This window comes from Phalaenopsis equestris, unplaced genomic scaffold (genome assembly GCF_001263595.1).
Source record: "Phalaenopsis equestris unplaced genomic scaffold, ASM126359v1 Scaffold000254, whole genome shotgun sequence".
Classification (NCBI taxonomy): domain Eukaryota; kingdom Viridiplantae; phylum Streptophyta; class Magnoliopsida; order Asparagales; family Orchidaceae; genus Phalaenopsis; species Phalaenopsis equestris.
This window is the reverse complement of record NW_018164696.1, coordinates 32,726-58,138: the sequence shown is the minus strand read 5'-3', so window position 1 is coordinate 58,138 and position 25,413 is coordinate 32,726. Positions and strand designations below refer to the sequence as shown.

General features: G+C 34.2%; 1 protein-coding gene across 2 annotated transcripts in view; it reads right to left on the bottom strand.

Moving 5' to 3' along the window:
• Nucleotides 1-24,605, bottom strand: part of LOC110024346 (callose synthase 9-like) — a gene marked incomplete at its 3' end in the record, with an annotated part of 106,328 nt that extends 81,723 nt beyond the window's left edge. Inside the window, 7 exon segments of one of the 2 annotated variants that reach the window (XM_020724251.1) lie at nucleotides 7,511-7,636; nucleotides 7,710-7,820; nucleotides 7,994-8,117; nucleotides 22,295-22,458; nucleotides 22,628-22,725; nucleotides 24,055-24,256; nucleotides 24,450-24,605. In XM_020724251.1, coding sequence (XP_020579910.1) covers nucleotides 7,511-7,636; nucleotides 7,710-7,820; nucleotides 7,994-8,117; nucleotides 22,295-22,458; nucleotides 22,628-22,725; nucleotides 24,055-24,253 — 822 coding nt within the window. 2 annotated transcript variants of the gene reach the window in all.
• Between the last annotated feature and the right edge of the window lie 808 nt (nucleotides 24,606-25,413).

Below are 25,413 nucleotides of genomic sequence, written 5' to 3'. Positions count from 1 at the left end.
AGCTTTGCGTTTTGATGACACTGACCTTCATCAATGGCATATGAGTCATTCACGCTTAAAATTAAGCCACCTTCAATTGCATAATAGTGATCACGGTGACAGCGACTCAAGACATCAACTATCATATTCTAGTTTCCAACTTCTTGCATGAGTACCAATTGCAAAGAAGATAAAAATTTGAACCATAAGGGATGTCCGCCATTCAACTTATCCTGGTTCAAAAATCTCAAAGCTACATTATAAGTGTAGAGGGTGCACTCATTGGCTAATAGATAATGACTTCGATGGTTGAGAGCTCATACAATAACATAGTACTCTTTGTCATATGTAGAATTTATTCCCTTTAAGTTATTCGGCTTCTCACCAAAGAAGTTGGAGTTCCACCCTAACTTAGCACAGCTCTAATTCCAGCACTATATGCATCAACTCAATCTCAAGCACCTAATTAAAATTTGAAAGAACTGGGACAAGAGCCTAAGTATCCTAAATCTTCACAGCATCATATTTGACTTGAGTTCCAACTACTCGTGAAAAAATGTTCGCCTTGAGGAGCTATGTTAGCGGTATTGCTATAAAACTAAACTTCATGATAAATTTCTTATAATATGAAGTCAATTCATAGAACTAGCACACCTGACTGAAAGACTACAAGGTTAACCAGTTCGCTGCAGCCTTTATCTTTATTAGCTCCATCTCAATGCTAATAGTTGAAATAATGCCCAAGAAAACATGTATATGACGTCACAAACACTTCTTCGGACAGTCCCTCATGTCACTACTCTATTCGAGGAACCCTAAAAATCTATCACATGTATAGCAAAAGTACCTCTACGGAATAGTAACGCATTACAGTGTCATTCAACTAAACAACCATGATTTTCTGATGAAGGCTCAAAATATTTGGATCATCAACAGCAAGAAAATACTCAATTATTGGAAAAGCTGAAAGGCGTGACCATCCACTTATGCAGTCCATCCTCATCTTGAAGGCAGTCTTCCAATTGTCCACGGGTCTCATCTGAATCTAATGATAACGACTTCATATATCAATCTTGACAAAATATCCTAGCTCCATACAACTGATTCAACAAATTATCTAGTCTGCGATGAAGAAAATATACTTGATGGTGATTTTGTTCACAATTCTATTATCAATGCACATGTCATGATCCATTTTTCGTGGACACAATCAAAGTTGATTCGGAACATGATAATCTCAATTTGTTTCTACAACTTGTACTATGTTGGTCGCATCTTATAAGCTAGTTGATTAGGGACCATCAATCCTATGATGAGTTATATGGCATAATAAATCTCTCATGGGGGTGGTAACCAGGTTGTAGGTTATCAGTCAAAACATCTTGAAACTCATCCAATAAGGGTTACACTGCACAAGTATCAGCTCTTTTGTCTCACTTCTCTCCAATATCACCAATGCATGTCCCACTAATGCCTTTTTTATGACTTACAAAAATTTAGTTGAAGGCACTTCAACACCCATCTTAGTTTAAGTACTTATCATAATTAATGCATTCAAAAGCAAAATCACAATTCACTTCCTATCACTTGAAAAATGAGTAGATTATTTTGTCTTCATTATGAAGTGAACCCTATCATACCATCGTGGACAGTTTAATATGATGTGATAAGCATGCATAAGCATGACGCACATCGCACCAACTTTTGTAGCTAATCTCTAATGAAAAAGGTTTACTAGGCACCTCTTATTAATACTAATCCTATTTTTTCCCTCAATCGAGTTCGGGAATATAGTTGAAAATTTTTTGGGAAGTGACTAGAACTATCCAACATCTAGATAGACGTCGCATTATCGCAATTCTTCTTTTATACTGAGGTTGCACGCCTTCCTTTTAACGGTATAACAAATACTAAGTCACTAAGGGTGCGTTTGGGATAGCTTGTGTTTATCCAGATAAGTCGTTTATCTGGAAACGCGGACCGTGGGTTCAACCTGCGTTTCGCGTTTAATGTAAAAAACCAACTGCATTTTCAGATAAGTGGACCGTGGGTTCAACCTGTGTTTCGCATTTAATGTAAAAAACCAACTGCATTTTCAAATAAGCCGCTCAAATGCAGTTTTCAAACGGTGATGCCGCATTTTCAAAACGCCACTGCGGCGAATAAGCTGTCTCAAACGGAGCCTAAGGCTCTCTTACACTCACTATAAAAGGCTCATCAAACAACAAGCATCTCACAATCATCAGTAGAAAGATGGTACTGGTCCCAATTCTCCTCGCCTCTAAAGTTTCCATTATTTGTTTCTTCCACTGCGCCCTACTCAATGAAATAACTCATTCCTATTTCAGCAGGTGGATGAAATATGTTCATACCCAAGACACTATAAACACTTCTTAGCTAGAAACGCATTGGGGGTGCTGGTCCAACCAACCTCTGCCCCTTCCTATGTTGTATTGTTCTCATGTGAAGCAAGTATTAGCACTTACAGTCGATAAGCTCTTGTTGTCTGACACTATGGTTGAAACTTCTTTAAAGAGTGAAGTGGATCTAATGTTGTTGTAATCCTTCACATTTAAGGCTATGTTATGTACATCCTACAAGGCCAAGTAGGATTGCAACTACACCAGATTGTCAATGAAATGCCTTGATCCTCTAAGATATCATGTTATAGTATTCTCTTGTGGCTCTGCCAACTCATATTTCAACATGAGTTGTTCAAATTTAGCGGTGTACTCCGTGAATAAATCGATTTGTCGTAAAATGGTGAAACATAAAAAAAAATATCATGTAGTGCGTTGAGAGATATTTACGTTGCATCTCATTCATCTTAACAAGATCTTATTTTCTCTTCAGGTTGGCGCGAGCGCTTTATAATTTCACAATATAAGGAAGCACACTTTCTGAGTTTAATAGCAGTCAAATTAACATTTTTTTATAGGGTTGAATTAATTTATACTCAAAGATTCAATCCATAGTTTGAAAACACTCAATAAACTTAACCAAATCCGTATTGCCATCAAATCCGTTAAATCAATCTTCACCCAAAATCGCTTGCCCTTCTTATGTACTCAATACAAATGGATGAGATATTGACTTTTCGTCACTTGAGACTGCTTGGTAGAAGAGATTTGTTTCATCTTTTTCATCTAATTGCTCATCATTGTTGCTAAGGGTTTTCCTGAGTTGTTTTTGTCTCAAAATCAGCAAGCCTACGTTGTAATTGAAGAATTCTCTTTTTATATTTTCATCACAAAGCTCTTGAACACCTCTTTAAGAATTTCTCCTTAGCAACATATTAGATCTCCTCCATGCAGAGCTTCGAATAGAGGTAAAAAAGGGGTTTTAAGGTTGGCTAAAGATGAGAGGAGATAGGATTTTGGGTTTCAAAAAAAAAAAAAAGTTGTTTAATCTGTTCTAACACCACTAACACCAAATGACACTAATCTAAGATTTTTAAATCTTATAAAAAGATTAATAAGTGAATTTCTATGGTTCTAAGAGATGAGAAAATGAAAAAAAAGGAAAAATAAATGTTTCTTGTGGGAAAAAGATCAAGGAAACACCTTACAAGCAAATATCAGCGAGGCACAAATGTCAAAAAGGATCCACCACATGTTCTCAACCAAGCTGCAGACACACTACTTGACAGAGAATAAGGATGTAGCACTACAGGAGGAAATTTTCAAAAATAATAATCTCCAAATAGCATAAAATCCAATCAAAAGTCCCCTAATAATTTTTAGATAACATAATTATACTAAGAGAAATAAAAACCCTAATTCTATCGCAAATAAATATAGTAAGAGGCCCCAAGAGCCGGCCCGCCCATTTGAGAGGGAAAAATCCTATATGGAGTTATATTGGGTTGGAAATACTACCCAATCCCACCTCTCCTCCTAGTTGGGTGAGAGTCCCGCATCAACGTAGATTCATTTAATCAAAACTTTAATTGTTTGGCATAATGAGACAATGCTTACATGACATGAATTGGCATTCAATCATTATTCAAAGGAAATTAAGACAAAACAAACACCAAAAACCAACTTGAAGTATTCTTTTTAAAATATAGTGATACATACATTTAAAGTAAGCAGCCCTTTGTTAAAGATCATTAGATTGGTTGATAAAGAAGAGAAAGCTTCCAATGACTTATATCGATGAAGTGATAGATAGAGCCAAAGAACCAACTAGTACAATTTTTATCAAAAGTAATAAATAAGAGCAAATATTTATTATTAATAATAAAAGAAGACAAATGCAACTCCATCGTCCTTTGCATGCAGCCGCATAATTCTTAATTCATCAATACTTTTTACTATTTTTGCAGCCGCATAATTCTTAATTCATCAATACTTTTTACTTAACCCTGCCAATGCAAAAGAAAAAAAATATTTGATGGATTATACACAGAATTGGTGTGGATTAGCTAAAGATATCAATCAAGAAGACAAAATTAAACAATGAATTGAGTGTATATGTTAAAGGTGAATAATTTTTTGGTATTCCTCATGTAAAACAAATGACCACACGAGCACTTCAAAAAATAATTTTACTAAAATATAATTAATATTAAATAATATTTTGATAACTATTAAATACTTCTAGTTGATTGGTGACTAACCTTCACAGTTATGCAATTAAATGCTTAATATTTCCTTTATTTCATTTGGATGAGAATGCAATTGGAATGTATTTGAACATATAGGTACAAAATAAAATTGTGATTTGATTATTATCATGAAACTTTGTAATTTAATATTTTTATTTTAACTTCATAGAAAAAGAAGCGAGATAGTCATAATCACTTCAAATAGTTAGATTGTATGAAATATCACAGGACCTTCATTCAACAATATAATCATCATGACAATATTGACCCTCTATAAAGAATATAAATAATGTTAATTAACAAGAAAAATGGATCATGAGTCAACTAAAGATAATGAATTAGTTATTAGTGAGGAAGATTTGACATAGAGTACTATCACAAAAACCGCTTATGTTTATGAAAGAAACTATAATATTCAAAAGCTTAACATTGTTGCAATTGAACATAAAAATGATGAAAGTGATGAAAAAGATAATGATGATATCAATGAAGGATGAAAGACTTTTTAACTTGTCATGATTGATGATTCTAGAGATGACATGTTTATTTTCTTAAAAAATAATTAAATTTGAAAAAAAATATATTTTACATTAATTGTTTGAGGCCGTGATTGTCATGATAGATTAGCTTTCAATTTAATTGCATTTTAAATTTAGTTACATTTGTATTCATAACTTTTTTATCATCATTATGCCAGGTTGACATTTATATGAAATGTGCTCATTAGATGTCATATTTTCATCCTTTTTATGTTCATTTTATGTTTTTTTGGAAGGTTTTAGTGGTGTATTCTAGAACACAGGGAAAAGAGGTTAATTGGAGCTCGAAATATCTCAAAATGGCACAATGCTAGAGGGCAATGCCAATGCGTCTAAGGAAGATCAATTCCAGAAAATTTCGCCCCCAAACAAATCTTGGAAGGTAGGCGCCAGGAGCTCAGAAAGTAAGCGTCAGTGGAGTAGGAGAAAAATTTACGTAGGTAAGACGTACGCAGTGCTGCGTACGTTGGGAAGGTTATTAAGAGGGTATTGGGGGTTATATCCGCGTTATACCCCCTGTAAACTCCTTGTAACCTGCCTGTAACCTACAAATATATGAAAACAAGAAGCGCGGAACTTACTAGAAGGTACAGGTAGTTTACAAATAAGTTACAGAGAGGTTACAGGGGGTATAACACCGATATAACCCCCTAATACCCTCTTAATAACCTCCCTGACGTACGCAGCGCTGCGCACGTATGTAAATTTTTCTTGTGGAGTAGTGCCTAAGCGCCCGAAAAAGGCAAGGAGCATCGTGCAAACGGGATGGCTGGAAAGTAGGATCGATTGCCACAAAGGTTTCGTCCAGAATATAGTGTATGGAATATAGATGTCGCGGCTGCAACAAGTAGACGATAAACCTAAAGTGCCTAGGCAACGCATATGGGCGCATAGACACCGCATATGGGGGCCTAGGCACCCAAAGCCATAAAAACAGACTTTGTGTCTAGCGCTTAGGTGTCGTAGACCATTGCATAGGTGTCATTTCACACAATTTGACTGTTTCTGTAGTAAAGCCACGACTCCTCGTCGAGAGAAGTATATAAAGGCCTAATACAAATGAATAGGGGTCGGGTCAGCCTGCGTGAGCTTAAGAAGTAGGCCAGGGAAGATCTTCAAGGTGCTAGTGAGAGAAGGAGATTGATTGTAAGATTTTAAGTTAGTAAACATGCTGGTTGAGACTTCATTATCCTATTCTAATAGGAACGAGATAAGTACATTGAAGTTGTTATTTCTTTGGATTTCCTTTGTAATGCTATTGTGTATGATTTCTCTTCAATATATAAGTTTGTGTTGATGAGTTTAGTCATGATTAGTAAGTAATTCTTTTATTTCTTCCTTGAATTGAAATTGTGGTTGGATAGAATAAGTTAAGTTTGTAATTTGCAATGGAATTTTCTTTAAAGTGATGTGTTAGCCTTAATGCCTAATTTACTTTCTTTTTGGCCAGTAGAAATCTTAAATGTCATAGTGAATCTTGAGATCCGAAAGGATAATTAGTGGAACGAAGGGGTTAACTACATAGATTTAGTGGAATATGAATATTGCTCCTAAGTTTGTGCAAACATTTAGAGAGATGTTAATTTGTGGGCTGATCATGGAATTTAGAGAACTAAAATTGTGACAATCAGTCTTTCTTAAACTTCTTAAAGGGGATAAAGAAAAATTAGCTCCTGTTTGACACTATAAATTTTATCGTTTTCTTTATTCTATTCACCACTAGACCAATTCAAGGAAGAAATCTCTCATATATTGAAACTCTTAAAAACTTCTCCTTCTAGCTTAGGTAGTCTTATTTTTAAACAAGAATTAGATTAGAAACTTTTCTTAACTCGAAAATTTTTTACCATTCAAGCTAAGTCCAACATTAGCAAACTAGAACTTTTTCAAGTTGGAATTTAGCCTGCTCCCTGTACACGGAAAACACTTCAGTATACTATTGATACAACACGTATAAGCGTCGCAACACTTGGTTCGTATCGCATATGTTATGGCTCCGCAGAAATATTAATGCGATTATGCGATATTCAACATTAATAAGAATAATGTTGATTGCAACTAGCAAAACAAGATCACATTGATCAATCAAAAAAACCAATGAGATTGAGTTAAAAAATAGAAATTCTCAAAGCAAATATCCATGGTTAAGAATAACAAAACCATATGAGATACTAATCTCTAAAGATTATTTCTGCATCTCAAAAACACATTAGAGAATGAAGCTACCACTGCAAATTCATCATAAAATTAAAAAAAACCAATATTTTGGGTTGAAATTTGATAAATGCCCGAACTTATTAGCAAATGAATAGCCGGCTAGCATTTCATGTCCAAGCACGTATTTCGCTAAAAACCAAGCGCAAAACCACAAAAGGAAACAAACCTGAAATCCAAATGCATAGTGCAATAAATCAAGCATATCAGGTTTCCTAGCAGGCGGAATAAAAAAATCATCAGGAAGCTTGGGTAAGCCCCTATGGTACTTGAGCGATGACATTGCAGCTTTAACCTGAAGATAGGATTAATAAGGAGATAAAACACAAAAGAAGGAAAATTAACAAAGAGAGTAAACAATGGCTCACCTCAGGACAAGAAGTGATGACATTTGTCATAGATGGTGCATCCAAAGGAATGATATTATATGGAACCACATCTTCTGACATTGCTGCATCTGCCTGCATGACTCGTTTCATCTGATATAAATCAAACATATTAAGGACCATGTTAAGCGTTTGCAACATAAAGTTTTAAGGAAATGTTCAATGAAGGTTATCCAAAGAAACAATAAAAGTTGGCAGCCATGCCAATTGTCTCCTGGTAATTCTGTTATTAACTAAACCATTCTCATTAAAGAAGAACACAAAACCTCTGCAGAGATTAATCTTTCAGCTTGGTCAGGTGATATCTCTCTCGTAAGATCTTCAACAACCGTTCCCAGAACCTTAAGTGTAGCAAATATTTTCTTCCTTTTTAAAGTCTTACGCTCCAACCTATTTAACAAGCTAAAAATGTCAAGATAGCAATAAAAAATAAAAAAGCATGTAACAGAAATGTATAATATTTTGCCAGTCTACTATACACCAGAAATCCCAATAAATACCATATTTTAACTTCAAAGTTCGATCCTTAGCTAAGAATATCTCACCCAAGCAAAGAATACTTCAAAGTTCGATCATTAACATGATTAGTAGCCATTGTTCCCGGAAAAAAAAAATTTAGAGTAGATTTATGGAATTTACAATTATGGAATTAAATTAACTAGATTGTCAAATTCTAAGAGCACTTTATATCAATAAAAATAGCAGGTCTATGTAAACTATTATCACATTATAAAAAAAATGTATGCAGTACAAAAATAAGATATTGCTTTCAAATAGTGTATCAAACAAAATTGGCAATTAGCAGATGCATTGTTACCAAGAGAAAACCAAAAAGACAGTTCAAAAATTGATCTTCCACAACAGTTCCATCCAAGGAAACTCAAGCCAGAAACGTGAGGATTAGCTCAACTTTATTAAATAATAGATATGTCTTCCACCTTCAATTACATTTATTTATAATGTATGAGATCATGGATTAATTTCTAAGTTTCTTTTTTTCAACTATAATGGAAGGCTGGTCAAGCTAAGAGAACTCAATTTCTAAAACTCCATGTGGTAAAGCCAATCATTTGATTCATTCTTTGAAATTGCAAAATTTAAGGCTCACCATGAGGCATGCCTCAGGGTGAGGCACTTACAAAGCGCCTTGAAACATTGCACAATGGGAGGAAGAGGCTTACGGCTCAATATTTTGGCACACAGAATGAGGCACACCTTGAGGAGCATTTGATTAGACACATGCCTATATTTTAGGATTTGTAAAAAAGATCTGGAGGATGATAAAGATAAATTGGTGATTAATGATGTGTCATCGGATGATTAAAAGTTTCACCATCACAATTATAACAAGAAGAACAGGATGCTAACTTGTTCAATGAAGGAACAAGAACATCAAAAGTAAAAAAAAAAAAAGGATATATTACTATAAACATTTATACAATAGAAACCATAAAATGTAAATATAGTCACTATTTACGATAACATTCTTATTTGATATTATCAATTAACAAAGAGTAAGGTGATGGAGATTAAAGATAATGAAGAATACTAAAAAAAATATTGCTACTAAGGAAGAGGGCGGCAATAAATAATCAATTATGATTATGATTTTAAAAAGACCCCTCTAAGAGATGACAGTGAGAGGGAGTGAGATAGACTTTTTAATTCAAAGTTCCAAGTCATAACTAGTTTATTTTAGATTTATTGTTTATGTTAAGACTTCTTTCTTGCTATTGGGTGCATGGATGACTTTCTATAATGTTAATTCAACATTTTTAGATCATTCTTACATGCTTTAAAAGGTTGAAATTGAAATCAAACTTTCATGATGTTATTATAATCAAGTCCAAACAAGGATTGTGTACTCCTAAACATTTTATTTTTCATATTTAAAATTAATCTAATGGTTTAACTTTGAGGCTTACATCTCAAAACGACTTGAATTCGCTTCACATAAAAAACACCCCCAACGCCAAATTGCACACTTTTAAACCATGATTTGATGCAGCTATGCTATGGCCAATCAATGCTCAAGTGACCAGCAAAAGTTGATAAAGATGGCCGAATTTAGTCGACCACAGTGATGCAAGTCAACTTCCTCTTGGTAGTCCACCCAATGTGCTTCATTTATCTACCCACCAGAGTGATGGCAAATATGGATGCCTGTAGATACTTTAGCTATCATAGCTTGAAACTCCTAGCACATGGCTCCTTCTATAAAGAAGATTTGCCATTGAATTTAGGGTCAATTCTGGAATTAAGAAAATTCTTTCCTCCGCTGCTCAAGCAAATTGTGCAGGCAAATCTGCCGTTCATGAATAGTACTGCTTGTTTCGGAATATAGACTTGTTAAACTGATTGATCATGTTGAATATTGTAACAACTTTCCTGATTGTTGTTGCTGTTTGGAAGGATAGGAACGAAAGCCTATGGTTTTTTTGCCTTTTACTACAAGTTTGACAAAACACCTCAGTATAGTTTCACCAGCATTTTGCTCAATGACTTCCATGGTAGCGTCCTAGCATTGCTAATAATGAAATGCTTCTTATCCTTCAAAACATTCGTAAGCCAATATTCTCATATGCTAGATCATATTGCAACAAGGCTATCAAGTTCACATGGCAAACATCCAGAGTTGCATTACAAGTTGCCTCTTCAATGCATCAGCCTGTGATGGAAAATTTAATGGAGTATTCTTTGATTATCATCACTTCACCTTCCTATAGATCCAGTCATGTGAACGAGAAGATGGCTGTTTGGTTATAGGCAGACCATAATTCTAAACAAGCCCTTCAAAAATTAAAAAAGTCCCTCTAATTGGATTAACAGAGGTGATGTGCCTTCACCTCAAGTCTGAGCCAATAGAACCGGAAATATAAGTTTATCCCAACTGCAACCGAACAAAGAGATTTAAATGGTATTGCCTCAAGAGCTCCGTTACCTTTTCCTAGTCATCTACCTCCCCTCTTGTCAGATAACAAATTTTAATGTAAGCCACAATATCTTAATTATAGGCTAATTATCTTTCTAACTCCATCTTGCTCTTCTCCATTCTCAATGCTATCATCTATAGTCATCATTCAGTACTTTCATTTCAATCAATGTGGCAGTAAGCTGTAACAATCCATTTTAAGAAATCGGATAAAATTTTTGACGACCTAAAATATACCACAAATTTCAGATCCCTAGGATTTCAATCAAAATAATTTTATAAAATTCTACACAAAAAATCGATCAATTTAATATATAATACTATATGTAATTTTGAATGAATTGAAAGTTATAAAAATCAGAAGTTATATCTTAGTTAAACCTAATTAAAACTTAATTAACCCTCCATAATCTCGCATTATTGTTTCCAACTGACTATCCTGTCATTATATTTGATAGGTCGGTCAAAGAGGGGTTCGCGAGCATTTGATTTACCCCTTGTCCTCTCAATTCCCTTGCACGCCCTCCATCCCAGGAGCATTTGATTTACCTCTTGTCCTCTCAATTCCCTTGCACGCCCTCCATCCCTATTCGATTTACTGCTCAGCAAGAAAAGATCCTGTGATCTATTACTGTAGCAAGGGGCAAGCGATCACCTAGTAAGCCGCAAAGTGCCGAATCCTTTTTCCCCTCTCCAGATTTGTTCTTCCCGTGAGAGTAGCGCTTGGAACTGTAGCCACGCAAACTGAGAGGCGGCATTTTTGGGCTCCAGGTGAAATCAGTAATTGTGAAACTGATTTTAGTGACATTTGAGACTTTTATTTTCTTGTTATTTCAATTTTAAGTTTTGCTTCATGTTTCTTGCATTATTTGTTTCTAGTAGCCATTGAAGCTGTAGAATTTGCGTAAAAAGTGTTGAACATGGTTTACAAGCTCCGTAAAAGTTTTAGCACAGTATTGAAGAAGGAGAAAGGAAATTGGAGGTGATGGGAAGAAGAGAGAAGAATTTGTGGCGGCTTTGAAAAGGCAAAGTTGTGCCGAGAAACCTAGTTGAGTAAAGGAAGTTTTTTTCTTAAATTAAATTACCTTATGAGCAAAGATATTATGAATTCTTTAAGTCATTTAAGATTTAAGGTTGCTTACCTGAGGCAATAAGTTTGAGGCAAGCGCGAAGAAGATCGTCGTAGAACAACTCCATAAATCTTGATAAATATATGCTAATTATAAGATCTTTGATAAACTCGCTTGCATATTGAATTATTTTCCTTGGATTACTATAGTTTAGAAATGTGATTACCATGTGACATCTTTAGATAACTCATTATGTTGCTATAATGTTATTTTTAGATTTTAAAAATGTAAACAAAATGAATAGAAAATGATCAAATGTGTATAGAAGACGCGAATAACTAACAAAAATGTACAAGTTTATACTTGCTAATTTTAATCACTTTCTTTAGTTGATCTTTCATGTATTATTTGAATAGTTAATTCTTAGTGATAGAAATAGAAAAACAGAAAATTTATTTTCACCATCCGGCAGTCTGTTCCCATTTTGGTTAATTTCAAGCTCTAAACCTAACACACCCTTGGCCGATATTGTCCCGTCAGTTTCCATTGGCACAACGGTTTGCAATCTACATATCGCAATTAACTAGGGTAGAAAAGCCCTTACTGCCCCTAATTGATATTATCTCATCGTCATATCGGTTAGTAATGTAAACATTATAATTGCCTCGAGAGATAAACTTTGGTATGCTCGCCCCTGGTCAATATTATCTCATTGGCACAGCGGTTAGTGAACTATCACAATGCCTGAGGTAATAGAAAAACTCTACGTGCATGGGTACACTGGCGTCCCCTGTCTGTACTATTAGGGGGTGAGCACCTCGTTTGAAGATGCACATATAAGCATTCATATATAAGTTATTTCATTTTTCATACATATATTCTTCTGAGACATTTTTATGCAATCTACTAACATGCATACTTACTCTTACTCTGTTTTACAACTATCATCAGCCGTCTCTCACATTATTCATATATCTATCTCATGCATATCTCTTACCCATATCATATATATCATTTTCTAATGTAATTATCATGCATATATTTCCTATTATGTTTATCTTGTACATCATAACTATCATGCATATCATGCTCCACCTACATATCTTTTATGCATATTTTTTTATATCTGCCAATATGAAGAATTTATCATAATATAAATCTCACTAAACTGCAGCATATATATAATCAATATACTGAAATTTAGAAATGTAATTACTCATCTCAATTATCACGAGAGTAACTAGCTAGTCGTTGATAACCCTTCTGTTTATTTATATAATCTGAAAAATAAATTTAAATTTTAAGATTCAACCAGTTTCCGCCAATCAAATTATTCTTCTTAAATTAGCGTAGAATTATTTACTTAGATTTACGGAGCTATTCTACGACGATTTTCTACACGCTTGCCTCGAGCCAATATGAAGAATCTATCATAATATAAATCTCACTGAACTGCAGCATATATATAATCAATATACTGAAATTTAGAAATGTAATTACTCATCTCAATTATCACGAGAGTAATTAGCTAGTCCTTGATAACCCTTCTGTTTATTTATATAATCTGAAAAACAAATTTAAATTTTAAGATTCAACCAGTTTCCGCCAATCAAATTATTCTTCTTAAATTAGCGTAGAATTATTTACTTAGATTTACGGAGCTATTCTACGACGATTTTCTACACGCTTGCCTCGAACTTTTCACCAAAGGTAAACAACCTTAAATGTTAAACAACTTAAGAATTCAGAATAGCTTAGCTTATAAGGTAATTTAATAAAAAAATAACTTTCATACCTTAATTAGGCTTTTCAGCACAAGTTTGTCTTTCCAAAGCTGCAAAAAATTCTTCCCTCTACTTCCTAACACCTCCAATGTCCTTTCCCCTTCGCTGATATTATGCTAAAACTCTTACGGAGCTCGTAAACCACGTTCAACAAACTCAAATTCGGAGCTCTGATGGCTACCAGAAACGAATAATGCACGAAAAAGGAGAAAAAACTCGAAATAAAAACAAGGAAATGAAAGTTCAAATGTCACTAAAATCAGTTTCACAATTACTGATTTCACCTGGAGCCCAAAAATGCCGCCTCTCAGTTTGCGTGGCTACAGTAGCCAAGCGCTACTCTCACGGGAAGAACAAATCTGGAGAGGGCCTAATTGAATAGGAATGGAGGGCATGCAAGGGAATTGAGAGGAGAAGAGAAAAATCAAATGCTCTGGAACCCCTCTTCAACCGACCAAGCGAATATAATGACGGGAGAGGCAGTTGTAAACAGAAATACGAGATTAGGGAGGGATAATCAAGGTTTAATTTGGTTTAATTAACTTGGAAACGAATAATGCACGAAAAAGGAGAAAAAACTTGAAATAAAAACAAGAAAGGAAATGAAAGTTCAAATGTCGTTAAAATCAATTACACTCAACGATTTCACTCTGGAGTCTGAAATGTCGTATGTGGCACTGTGCGGGTCATTCACTTCGCGTGGCTACAGTAGTCGTGCGCTACTCTCATGGAAAGAAGAAATCGAGAGAGGGGAAACAGGATTCGGCACTCTGCAGCTTACTAGGTGGTCGCTTGCCCCTTGCTACAGTAAAGAATCGCAGGATCCTTCACCGTCGAGCCCCTAATTGGCTAATTGAATGGGAATGGAGGGCGTGCAAGGGGATTGAGAGGAGAAGAGAAAAATCAAATGCTATGGAACCCCTCTTCAACCGAACAAGCGAATATAATGACGGGAGAGGCGGTTGTAAACAGAAATACGAGATTAGGCAGGGATAATCAAGGTTTAATTTGGTTTAATTAACTTATAATTTCTGATATTTATAACTTTCAATTCATTCAAAATTTACATATAGAATTATATATTAAATTGATCGATTTTTCGTGTAGAATTTTATAAAATTATTTTGATTGAAATTCTAGGGATATGAAATTTGTGATTTATTTTAGGTCGTCAAAAATTTTAACTGATTTCTCAAAATTGATTATTACAATCTCCTCTTATAAAATTTCATCCTCAAAATTCATAAACTCCACATCAACTGTGAATATATACATTATGAAGATGAAACACAAAAAACTATTTCTTGTCAAATGATAACTGAAATATATCAAACTATATATATCAGCGTTAGTGGTAATATGTTCTTCTGGATCCTGATCGGTTAAGAAATAAACTCCTAGATGAATGTTTTGACTTGGTTGCTTCTTACGAGCCACAATATCAGCTTCTGCTATCCTCTGTTGACCACTCATAGATGTAGATCCTTCCTAAAAATTCCTTGAACTAGATTTTTTCCTAGGTGAGCATCTGATGTGGATCTCTGAACCACATTAGGGTAATTTCTCAACTGATGTTCAAGTTATCTGCATAAGTAACACACATTCAACCTAAGTAAACATTCACCACGATGTTGCTTCCCACACTTAATACAGAGCTGTATAATGCTACTGCCAACCGAGCTAACAACTTGACCAATGTAGGACTTTATTCTCTTCCCAATGGATAGGGTTGTCAAAATGACTCGTTGTTCGCAAACAGCTCGTATTTGGCTCGTGAAGAAGCTCGTGTTAGGCTCGTTCGCTAAGTTAACGAGCCGAACACGAACAACGCGAACAAATATTTGTTCGTTTGTGTTTGGCTTGTTTTGGCTCGAAATAATACTAATCAATTTTATATATATAGTAGTATTTTTAAAAAATTTAATTGACTACAAGGCTACAAAGATTTATAATTAATTAAAAGTATTGATGAAGAAAATAGAATAAAATTTATTAAATTAGATTCAAATGATGTTTAAAATAATGCCTCAATTCTTAACATCTTATGACTACGTGATTAGGGTTGTCAAAACGACTCTTTGTTCGTGAACGGCTCGTGTTCGGCTCGCTAAGCAAACAAGCCGAACACGAACACACTTTTTGAGCTCAAAATATAAACGAGTCGAACATGAGCTACTCGTTTACACCCCTACCAATAGACTGCTTCTTTTTAATAAACTGTTGATGTCACTTCTTCCGAACTCTTTCTCTTATGCATATATCTATGCTTCGAAGTCTGTTGGAAATCAATCTCCAGCCACCTTACCCTTTCCACTAATCCCAAGTGGCACTAATGGTTACCTGATCGAATTCAATCCAAAAAGAAATTTGTGGCATTTCTCCTCTACATTAGGAATCAACTGGGGTGGGTGCATACATTGACAGCATAGTAAATTTCGCTTCATGTACCATAATTGATCTATCTCCTTGCACCAACCGAATGAATTTATATTGCATCTTTCTTCTAGCCGACAGTGGCACAAACCAATCTCTGAAGGTTTTCACAAACTCGTCCCACTGCAACAAGTTGTTGGTTCTACCTACAAACGTCTCCTACATATGGCCTTGTCACCATCTTTCAGCTTCCGACCCTCAAAAGCAAAAGTGGCTTGGGTAACTCTCCTCTCTGATGGACAAGACATAGCATCAATGCTTTTCTTCCCTCTCAATAGTCAATTTTCTGCTTCCATTAGCCTTCCTGCTCCGGAAAACAAAGGTGGTCTCATAACTTAAAAGAGTTTCAAATATTTATCCATTGGTGGTCCTCCAGTGCTGCTAGCTTAAGATTGAGAATTCTTAATCAACTAAATCACGACATTCATCATATCAGAGAAAGCACAACACTGACTGTGACATTTTGGGGTACAATAGTTTATACATTCTCATCTCTAACCTCTTCCTCCATAACATCCATAATCCTGAAAAAACAATCATATAATTTGATAAATTCAATTAAAATTTTAAATTTCTATTATTTATAACTTAATAAAATAATCATATTTGCTCTTTCATGATCACTTTCTTACTGCCCTTAACTGAGCTCTAATACCAATTTTGTCCCGACTCGGCCCGAAACTTGTAGTTAACCAAGATGAGAGCGGGCGATCAACAAAAACAAAACCTTAATCCCACTACGTGGGGTCAGCTAAATGAATCTTTTTTTCTCCATTGTCTCTTATTTAGTGTCATATTTACATTTATTTCTAATAAAGCCCAAGTCTTCTAGGTCTACCTCTGCCTTTCTTAACAGAAGTCGAATCCAAAACATCTACTCTCATACTCATATCATTAGATGGTTGACGTTTAATGTGACCAAACCATCTAATACGACTCTCTCTAATTTTGTTTGTCACTGGAGCTACACCAACCTATTCACAGATACATTCATTTTGCATTTTGTCTCTAAGTTTCAAGCAACTTATCCACCTAAGTATTCTGATCTCATCAACACTTAATTTTATGCTTCTCTTTTAAAGGCCAACATTTTGCACCATAATTGAGCATTGTAGGTCTCACCATCCTCTTATAAAATTTTCCTTTCAGTCTAAGAGGTACTTTTCTATCACACAAAAGGCCCGAAGCATTCCTCCATTTCAACCAACCAACTTGAATTCTACTTTTAACATCCCCATCTATATCACCATCATTTTGAACAACAGACCAGAGATATCTAAATAGTTCACACATTTTAATAATTTGATCACTACACTTCTGTCACTAGAGCTATTACCACTAAAATTGCATTCCACGTAATAAGCGTTAGTTCTACTCAAATGAAGTCCTTTAAACTCCAATGTAGACCTCCATAATTCAAGTTTTCCTGGGATTTTTCTCTCATCTTATCCACGAGAAAGATATCATCAGCAAAAAGCATACACCAAGGTACATCCTCCTATAAATGTCTAGTAAGACCATCCATAACTAAAGCAAAAGGATATGGGCTTAAAGTCGATCCCTGATGTAATCTAACAGAAATTTGGAAAATATTTGGTCAATAAACGGGAACGAAAGGTCGGACGGTGAAATCAATTCTCTGCATTTCTAATTCTATCACTGACGATTTAATATTCAAATAATACATCAACGAGTCACTAAATAAAGTAATTAAAAATTAACAGGTAGAAATGTGTACATTTTCGTTTGTTCATCTTCTATATATATTTGATCATCTTTTATTCATCTTGTTGAAATGTTTAAAGCATAAATATAATATGAAAGCAATATAATGAATTATCCAAATATAACCAGAGAGTAATCACACTTCTAAACTACAGTAATTCAAAGATAAGAATTCAATAGGCATGCAAGTTTATAAAAAATCTTTTAATATGTCGATTTTTCATCTTTTTATAAGAAACCTGAAATATGTTTGCTAATGCACGCATCAATGACTTTTTCTAAATGACTTTTTCTAAATAAAACTACTTAATTTTCTATAAATATTTACTTTAACCTTACATTTACTTTATACTTTACATATACTTCTGTCTCTGTGAGGGTCACCGTCAACAAACCTCACACTTTTGACCGATATTGCCCCGTTGGCTCCCGTCATCACAGCAATTAGCGATCTACATATTACAATTGTCTTGGGTAAAAATGTACTTACCTGCCCCTGACCAACATTATCCCGTCGACACAGTGGTTAATAATATAAACATTACAATTTTCTCGGGAGATAAGCTATCGTTTACTCGCTCATGGCCGATATTACCCCGTCGACGAGCGAATAGTGAATTGTCACAATTTTCTGGGGTGGTAGAAGAATAACTCTATGCGCACGGGTAAACTTGCGCCCCCTGTCTGTAGCATTAGGGGGTGAGCTCATCCTCTGAACATGGTCATACAAGCATTCATATATAAGTTATTTCATTCTTCATACATATATTATTCTGAGACATTTTTATGTAATCTACTAACATGCATATTTATTCTTACTCTGTTGTATAACTATTATCAAGCATCTCTCATATCATTCATATATCTATTTTATGCATATCTCTTACCCATATCATACATATCATTTTCTACGATGATTATCATGTGTATCTTTCCTATTATCTCTATTCTACACATCATATCTATCATATTTATCATACTTCACATACATATCTTTTATATCCATCCATACGAAGAATCTATTGTAATTTGAATCTCACCGAACTGCAACATACATGTAATCCAAATATAATTTGAAATAAAGGCGATTACTGAAATTTAGAAAAGTTGCCTAAATTTTCACGCAAACAATTAGTTGATCGTTGGATAACCTTTTTGTTGATTTATATAATCTAAATAACAAAATTGAATATTAAAATTCAACCAATTTTCGCCAATCAATATGTTGTTTTTGTATTATATTTTGGTTTTAAACATTTGAATAAAATGAACAGAAGAGGATCAAACGTGTAGAAGACGAGAATAACAGAAAAATAGAAATTTCTACTTGTTAATTTTAATTACTTTCTTTAGTGGTCATTTCGTGTATTATTTGATTATTAAATTACTTCACATACATATCTTTTATGCATATTTTTTATATCCATCAATATGAAGAATCTATTCTAATATGAATCTCACTGAACTGCAAAATACATGTAATCCAAATATAATTTGAAAGAAATGTGATTACTGAAATTTAGAAATGTTGCCTAAATTTTCACGAAAGTAATTAGTTGATCGTTGGATAACCTTTTTGTTGATTTATATAATCTAAATAACAAAATTGAATATTAAAATTCAACCAATTTTCGCCAATTAATATGTTGTTTTTATATTATTTAGGTTTTAAATATTTGAACAAGATGAACAGAAGAGGATCAAACGTATATAAAAGACGAGAACAACTAACGGAAAGATAGAAATTTCTACTTGTTAACTTTAATTAATTTCTTTAGTGATTTTTTCATGTATTACTTGAATATTAAACTATTAGTGATTAAATTAGAATTGCAGATAATTGATTTCCAACGTCAGACCGTCCGTTCCTATCTTGGTTAAATTCAAGCCCCAAGTCGGATCATAAAATATGTTCCCTTTCCAACCTTTTGCTTTGTTTATCTATGCCAATCTACCAGTTTTAGCTTGCTCAGTTAATTTTATTTGTGCAAACCAAAATTTTCCTTCATCAAACATTATTTTTCATTCAAAATGTTATCTAAATCTCGAACTCAAACAATAAAATCCTTTAAGATCAATTTACTATCCTAAATTAACACTTTAACTATAACATTCCTTGTTATATCATCATCTATTACTAAATTTTAACATAGACGTTAACATTCAATTTAATGGACTCATCAGTATAACGGACTCATCGGTATAACTGGAATCACATGCATGAACTTGATTAGCTTCCACATTGTCAAGTCATACATCACTTGATTCATCTTCTTATTCAACAACTCATCCGACGGATTAAGCAAAATCATCAAAATCCTATCCTTATTTCAATCTGTTAAAATATCCTGATAAATAGCTTCGCTTCTCAGTGAAATGTTGGAAAAACCTAAAGCTCCAGTACCAATTTTGAGGTATGACGATTAAGGGCCCGTTTGGGGCAGCTTATTTGGTGCAGTGGCGTTTTGAAAAAGCACCTGACCTGTTTGAGTAAACTACGTTTTGGCAGCTTATGCGTTTTGAAACGTTTTGAAAACACTGAAAACAACATTTTCAAACCACACCTATCTAGGCGTGGTGGCAGCTTTCTGATAGCGGTCTGGCTTTTCCAAGAAATAAAAATTTGTAATAGCCACCGCATCTAATTTATCAGCAGATTATTTTTAATCAGCTTATCAGCAGATTATTCAACCTAAATTAGATTTCTTGACGCAAAAAAGATGGTGTGATGTATGCAAATCATGAATGGGAACTTAAAATTTAAAAATTGCAAACCAATAAACAAGTCAAGAACTAATTTTCTTTAAATGCAAAAAATAAATACGAGAATTAGAACTGAGAAATGAATGGTCAACTATATTAGAAAAATAATCAAGAAATTTAAACCAGATAGAATCAACAAAAATATTATAATACAATCACAATGAATAAATTTATAATGTTGTCAGATTTTAACAAAATTAGAAGCACTAGCCAATCCATAACATATTATGTGGACAAGATTGGGAGAAATTGTTTGCCAAAGAGAATGTCAAAAAAATTCTATATTCTATCATCAATCATTTGAATCAAATAATCTTAAGTACTATTACATTAATACAATAAAAAAGAATACTAAAAAGCAACCATCCATAAATTAAAATAAAACTAAACTAATACTAAATAAGAAAATATACTTTAGCTAATACTAATTAAATTCAAAATAAATATGACTGATGAAAAGTCATGTTAAGTAAAACTTAAAAACACCAAGACTCCTAAGGATTGAGGCAAAACAACAATCCCTACATCAATAACAACTCAAATTAAGCTTACTCAATTCTCTTTATTAAAGGTCAGGAATCCCCAATACAATTGTGGAAACAAGTATAATCGATGTAACTATAATTATTAACTGTACATAAAAATTTTTCACGTGCACAACTTATTGAAGAAAATATGAGCCTAAGAAAAGATATTTGGACACATTGATAAAAAGATCAGATAACATTAAAAGTAAATAACAATTGCGAACTACATATAAGAATACTAGTAATTGTATTTAAATGGATGGATTTCAAATTTTAACAAGAAAGTACTCAAATTTATGATCTTCGGTGAAGATTAGTACAGTGTTACGAAGAATTTGGGTATAAAAGGAATAACTGCCTTAATTTCATATATTGTCACATATTTGCACAGCACAAGTACAAAGAAGCCAGTTCATATTTGCAGCGGTAAGGTCAATAAATAATTTATATGAAACTTTAGAAGACAATTTTTGCTTGCTTTTAGTCTTCTACGCAGACACAACTGAGGAAAACATATGACCAAACAATTATATGCCAATCGAATTTTTGAGTAAGAAATTCCAGTTGAATCATGTTAGGGCAATTCCCTGTCTAGTTAACATGAAATTGAACCCATATATGCATCCCAGTCAAATTGATCTCTCTTCTTACCATTTAGCTCCAAATACAAGTTGCCATTGTTATATGATTTATTGTACGCAATAGCTATCACTCATGCTGTTTTCCAAAATGTGCAGAAAAGAAACCGAAATTCCTCAAGGTTGAATAAAAAGTTCTTCAGCTCTAATACTAAACATCTAGCCAACAGGCTAAAAAAAACACAAAGCATTGCTCTAAATTCCCTAGTTTCATATATTGTTGAGCATAAATGGCAAAAAAGAAAATGATCGAAGAGCAAACAATCTAAGAGAAATTGGTCAAAACAGGACATAGCCTGTTAGAACTATGAAGGATGAATGATTATTTGGGCACATAGACTAATCACATTCAATACTTTTCACAAAGTAAAGTATTGGTCGTAATGGGGAAACACCACAACAATCACTGCACCAAAGAAGCACTCAAAATGTCACATTGCGAGCGCAATGCAGCAAAGGCACTAAACTACCAAACCAAGTCATAATCACACACTAAAAAAAGCTTCATGAAAGCTATCATCACAACTCTATAGCAATACCTAACATGTAAAGTATCTAACAAAGTAGCTATTTTTACTTAACCAATTCTCAGGTTGACATTTAAAATAAAAAAATTGTTGACATTTTTTTCAACAATACAATGAAGGAAGCATTTCATTGGATGTTGCAGAGCATATGACACCCAAGAAACATACTCTCCAAGGTTACCACTGAAAACACCAGATTCCCTCAACTTCATTTCATCCTCACACAGCTCATCCACTTTGTGTTTCTCTCTATAGCGCTTGTAGAACTCCTGTAAACGAGTAATATCCTGGCTCCGATCAATGGCTCCACCCTCTCGTTTAGCAAGTTTTTGCTGAAATTTATTTCAACCAAAAAAATTATAATTAGTCGGGTCTAGATTCTAAGAACAAAATTATAAATTTTTGGTGAATGATAAAGTTTTTGGAACATCAAATAACCCAGAAACCTGAAATAAATAAATTGTGATCCGGCTCAAAGCATTACAATTAAGCAAGATATACCTTTATAACTGACATTAAACCAGTCTTGAATTGCAAAACACCTCGACCTTCACTGTTAGGATCCAAATTTTGGGCCAATGAATAAGCATGTTCACATACTGCATGGCAAGCAAAACAGAAGCTCAAATGTGAATGTCCAAGGACAAAATGAGCAGCACATTTCAAAAGGATTATTAGTTGTGATTCCAACAGAAAGTCATACTTTGAGATGATTTCCACACTCACATAACAATATGACATGACATACATACAAAAGTGTTATTGGGTTATTGTTTTTTCTTAGAAGAATTACTTCAATTAAGCTGAGCTGGAATAATAAATAATAAACAGTTCTACATTTGATATGGCCCGCAACATAGCCAGGCTCTGTTAATGACTAAACAGGGATCCAGATTAAATCACTTGTGGAGCCAAGAAGTAAAAAGATCAGGGAAGATCAGTAGAAAAGAATGGAATTACTGCTATCAATAAACTTCATGATCTATTCTTTCTAATTATATTAGTATTCCCACTTGCACTCCCAACTGCTCCTTTAAGCTGGAAAACAGGGATCATTAGATGACTAATTCATAGAGACCATATTGGTTTGACACATAGACTACCTATTATGTAACCACTCCTTATACTTGTTTGCTGCTAAATCCAACTACTGTGCCAGTGTCATCCAATGTATGACTGTTTTGGTGCTGTAAATCTATCCAAATCTACGAAAAAATCATCTACTTTTTTATGTCAAAAATTATAATGGGTATATAAAAAGCACAAAAGCAATTGAAAAAACAGAAAATGTTGATACTGTAAGAAGATATGTCAAATAAGATCCATCGAATACGTCAAAAAAACATTTACTATTAGCAACTCACCACTCGGAATTCACTATATCCATCACTAGCACGGGGCATACAAGTAGATATTAGGTAATAGGCGATAACTTTTCCAAGGATCATCCTGCATTCCAGCCTGATTGAACATAACAAAGTTACTACCTACATGCCTGTAAATTCTTCTCAAATTTCTTCAATCAAAATTATATATTTATTATGATATTTTCAACAAAATGGAGCAACATCCAATCATTTTATTTTCCAGTTTGGTATCGCCTCTAAAAATAAAAAATTTTCCCAAAAAAACTGCATCACTGGCATCTGCACATTCTTCCCCTTAGCCAAACGACCAACCAAAACCTACAAATGTTGTGCCAACAGTACCACCATTCGCCCAACTTCAACGGGTCCAGTCTTCATGTATTTTTGTAAAGCAAAGCTCCCACTAAATTCTAAGATTATCAACATGCAGTCAAACAACAAAGACACTTAACCAATGCTTAAAATCATTCGACTTTTGCTTAATAATGTGTAAACGATTTCTTACCCTAACCAACCGAAAAATGAAACTTGCACAAGAAGTAACAAAAGTTTGAAGCTTACATATTCTAGAGACATTGGGATCCTCTTCAAGTATCTCATCAGCAGCTCTAAGTATCTCGTCGATGTGCAAGTTGTTTGCCAGAGAAGAAGGAACATTTCCTGCAATCCCACTGACAGGCTGCCCAAGTGAACCCACCCCGACCCTCTCCCTCCTCAGAGCAGCTCGTACCAGCCGCTCCCAGTTCGCCTCCGCCGCCATCGCCTTTACCCAAAAATCAAAAAAAAAAAGTGAAATTAAAAATCAGACAAACATATATAGGAAAAAAGTGAAATTAAAAATCAGACAAACATATATAAACATTCAGGCACAACAATAGTTGCCGGAGCTCATCGAACCCTAGAGGCAGAAATCAAATGAGAACAAACAAGCAAACGGAGAGCATCGCGACGAATACCGATGAAGGTGGTCGAGAAGGAAGCTCTTACAACGGGAGCGGAAAACAATGGCCGCAGTTTCTTCCCCTCCGAGCAGGCGATGGGAGTAGACTAAATGGACTTAGCCTTGTCAAAATCAGGTTGCTTGGTTACGAATTAGAATGGATTCCCGCTGTGCCTTGTGGTCTCACGCGTAATCACTTGTTACGTAATTTACCCGGTAAGCATTTGTAAATAATTATTTACATTAAATTAATATTCTAGCCCTTTTTCAATGACATTATTTCTCATATTTCATGTTAATAGTTTTTAGATTCGGCTCTCTTGTCAAATTTATGGATGACATGCAATGGTGAATTATGTGTAATATGTTCCGGCACTTAAATTTTATAAATAAGGGATTATTTGATTGGCAGGAAACAAATGCATTATATTTGTTTTGGATGAGTTTTAAAAATTTTGACATTTGGTTCGCAGAATTTAGCATATAAGTTATAGGTGAGCTCGCATAGTTATGTGGTGCTCCTATCAGCCACTAGGAAGTCACCATCAAATTTGATACACCATCAATAAATTTTCATTATTCAACAAGGTCTCTCAACTATAGTCTCTTGGTCCTACGAATGTTATCATAGTTCATGTAGCTCAAAAGTGTAGACTCTGCGACCTATGGATATTATTATAGCCCACCATTACAGCCAACCTGATCAACTACGACCTACTGGTTTATAGCTCGTGCAGTTCTTAACTCCGACCTCTATGACCTACAGACATTATTAGTGTAGTTTTTTTTTTTTTTTTGGACCTCCATAGATATTGAAAGATTTATATCTAAATGAACGAATACGACATGCGAAGAATAATATAAAATCTAGAGAGATAGAAACATTACCTTAGAATGAATTCGAGCATAAGAGGAATCTTTGGGGTCTACGGAACCAGGCTTCTTCCCATACCTTACGGGTGCAAGATAAAGTTTATTTT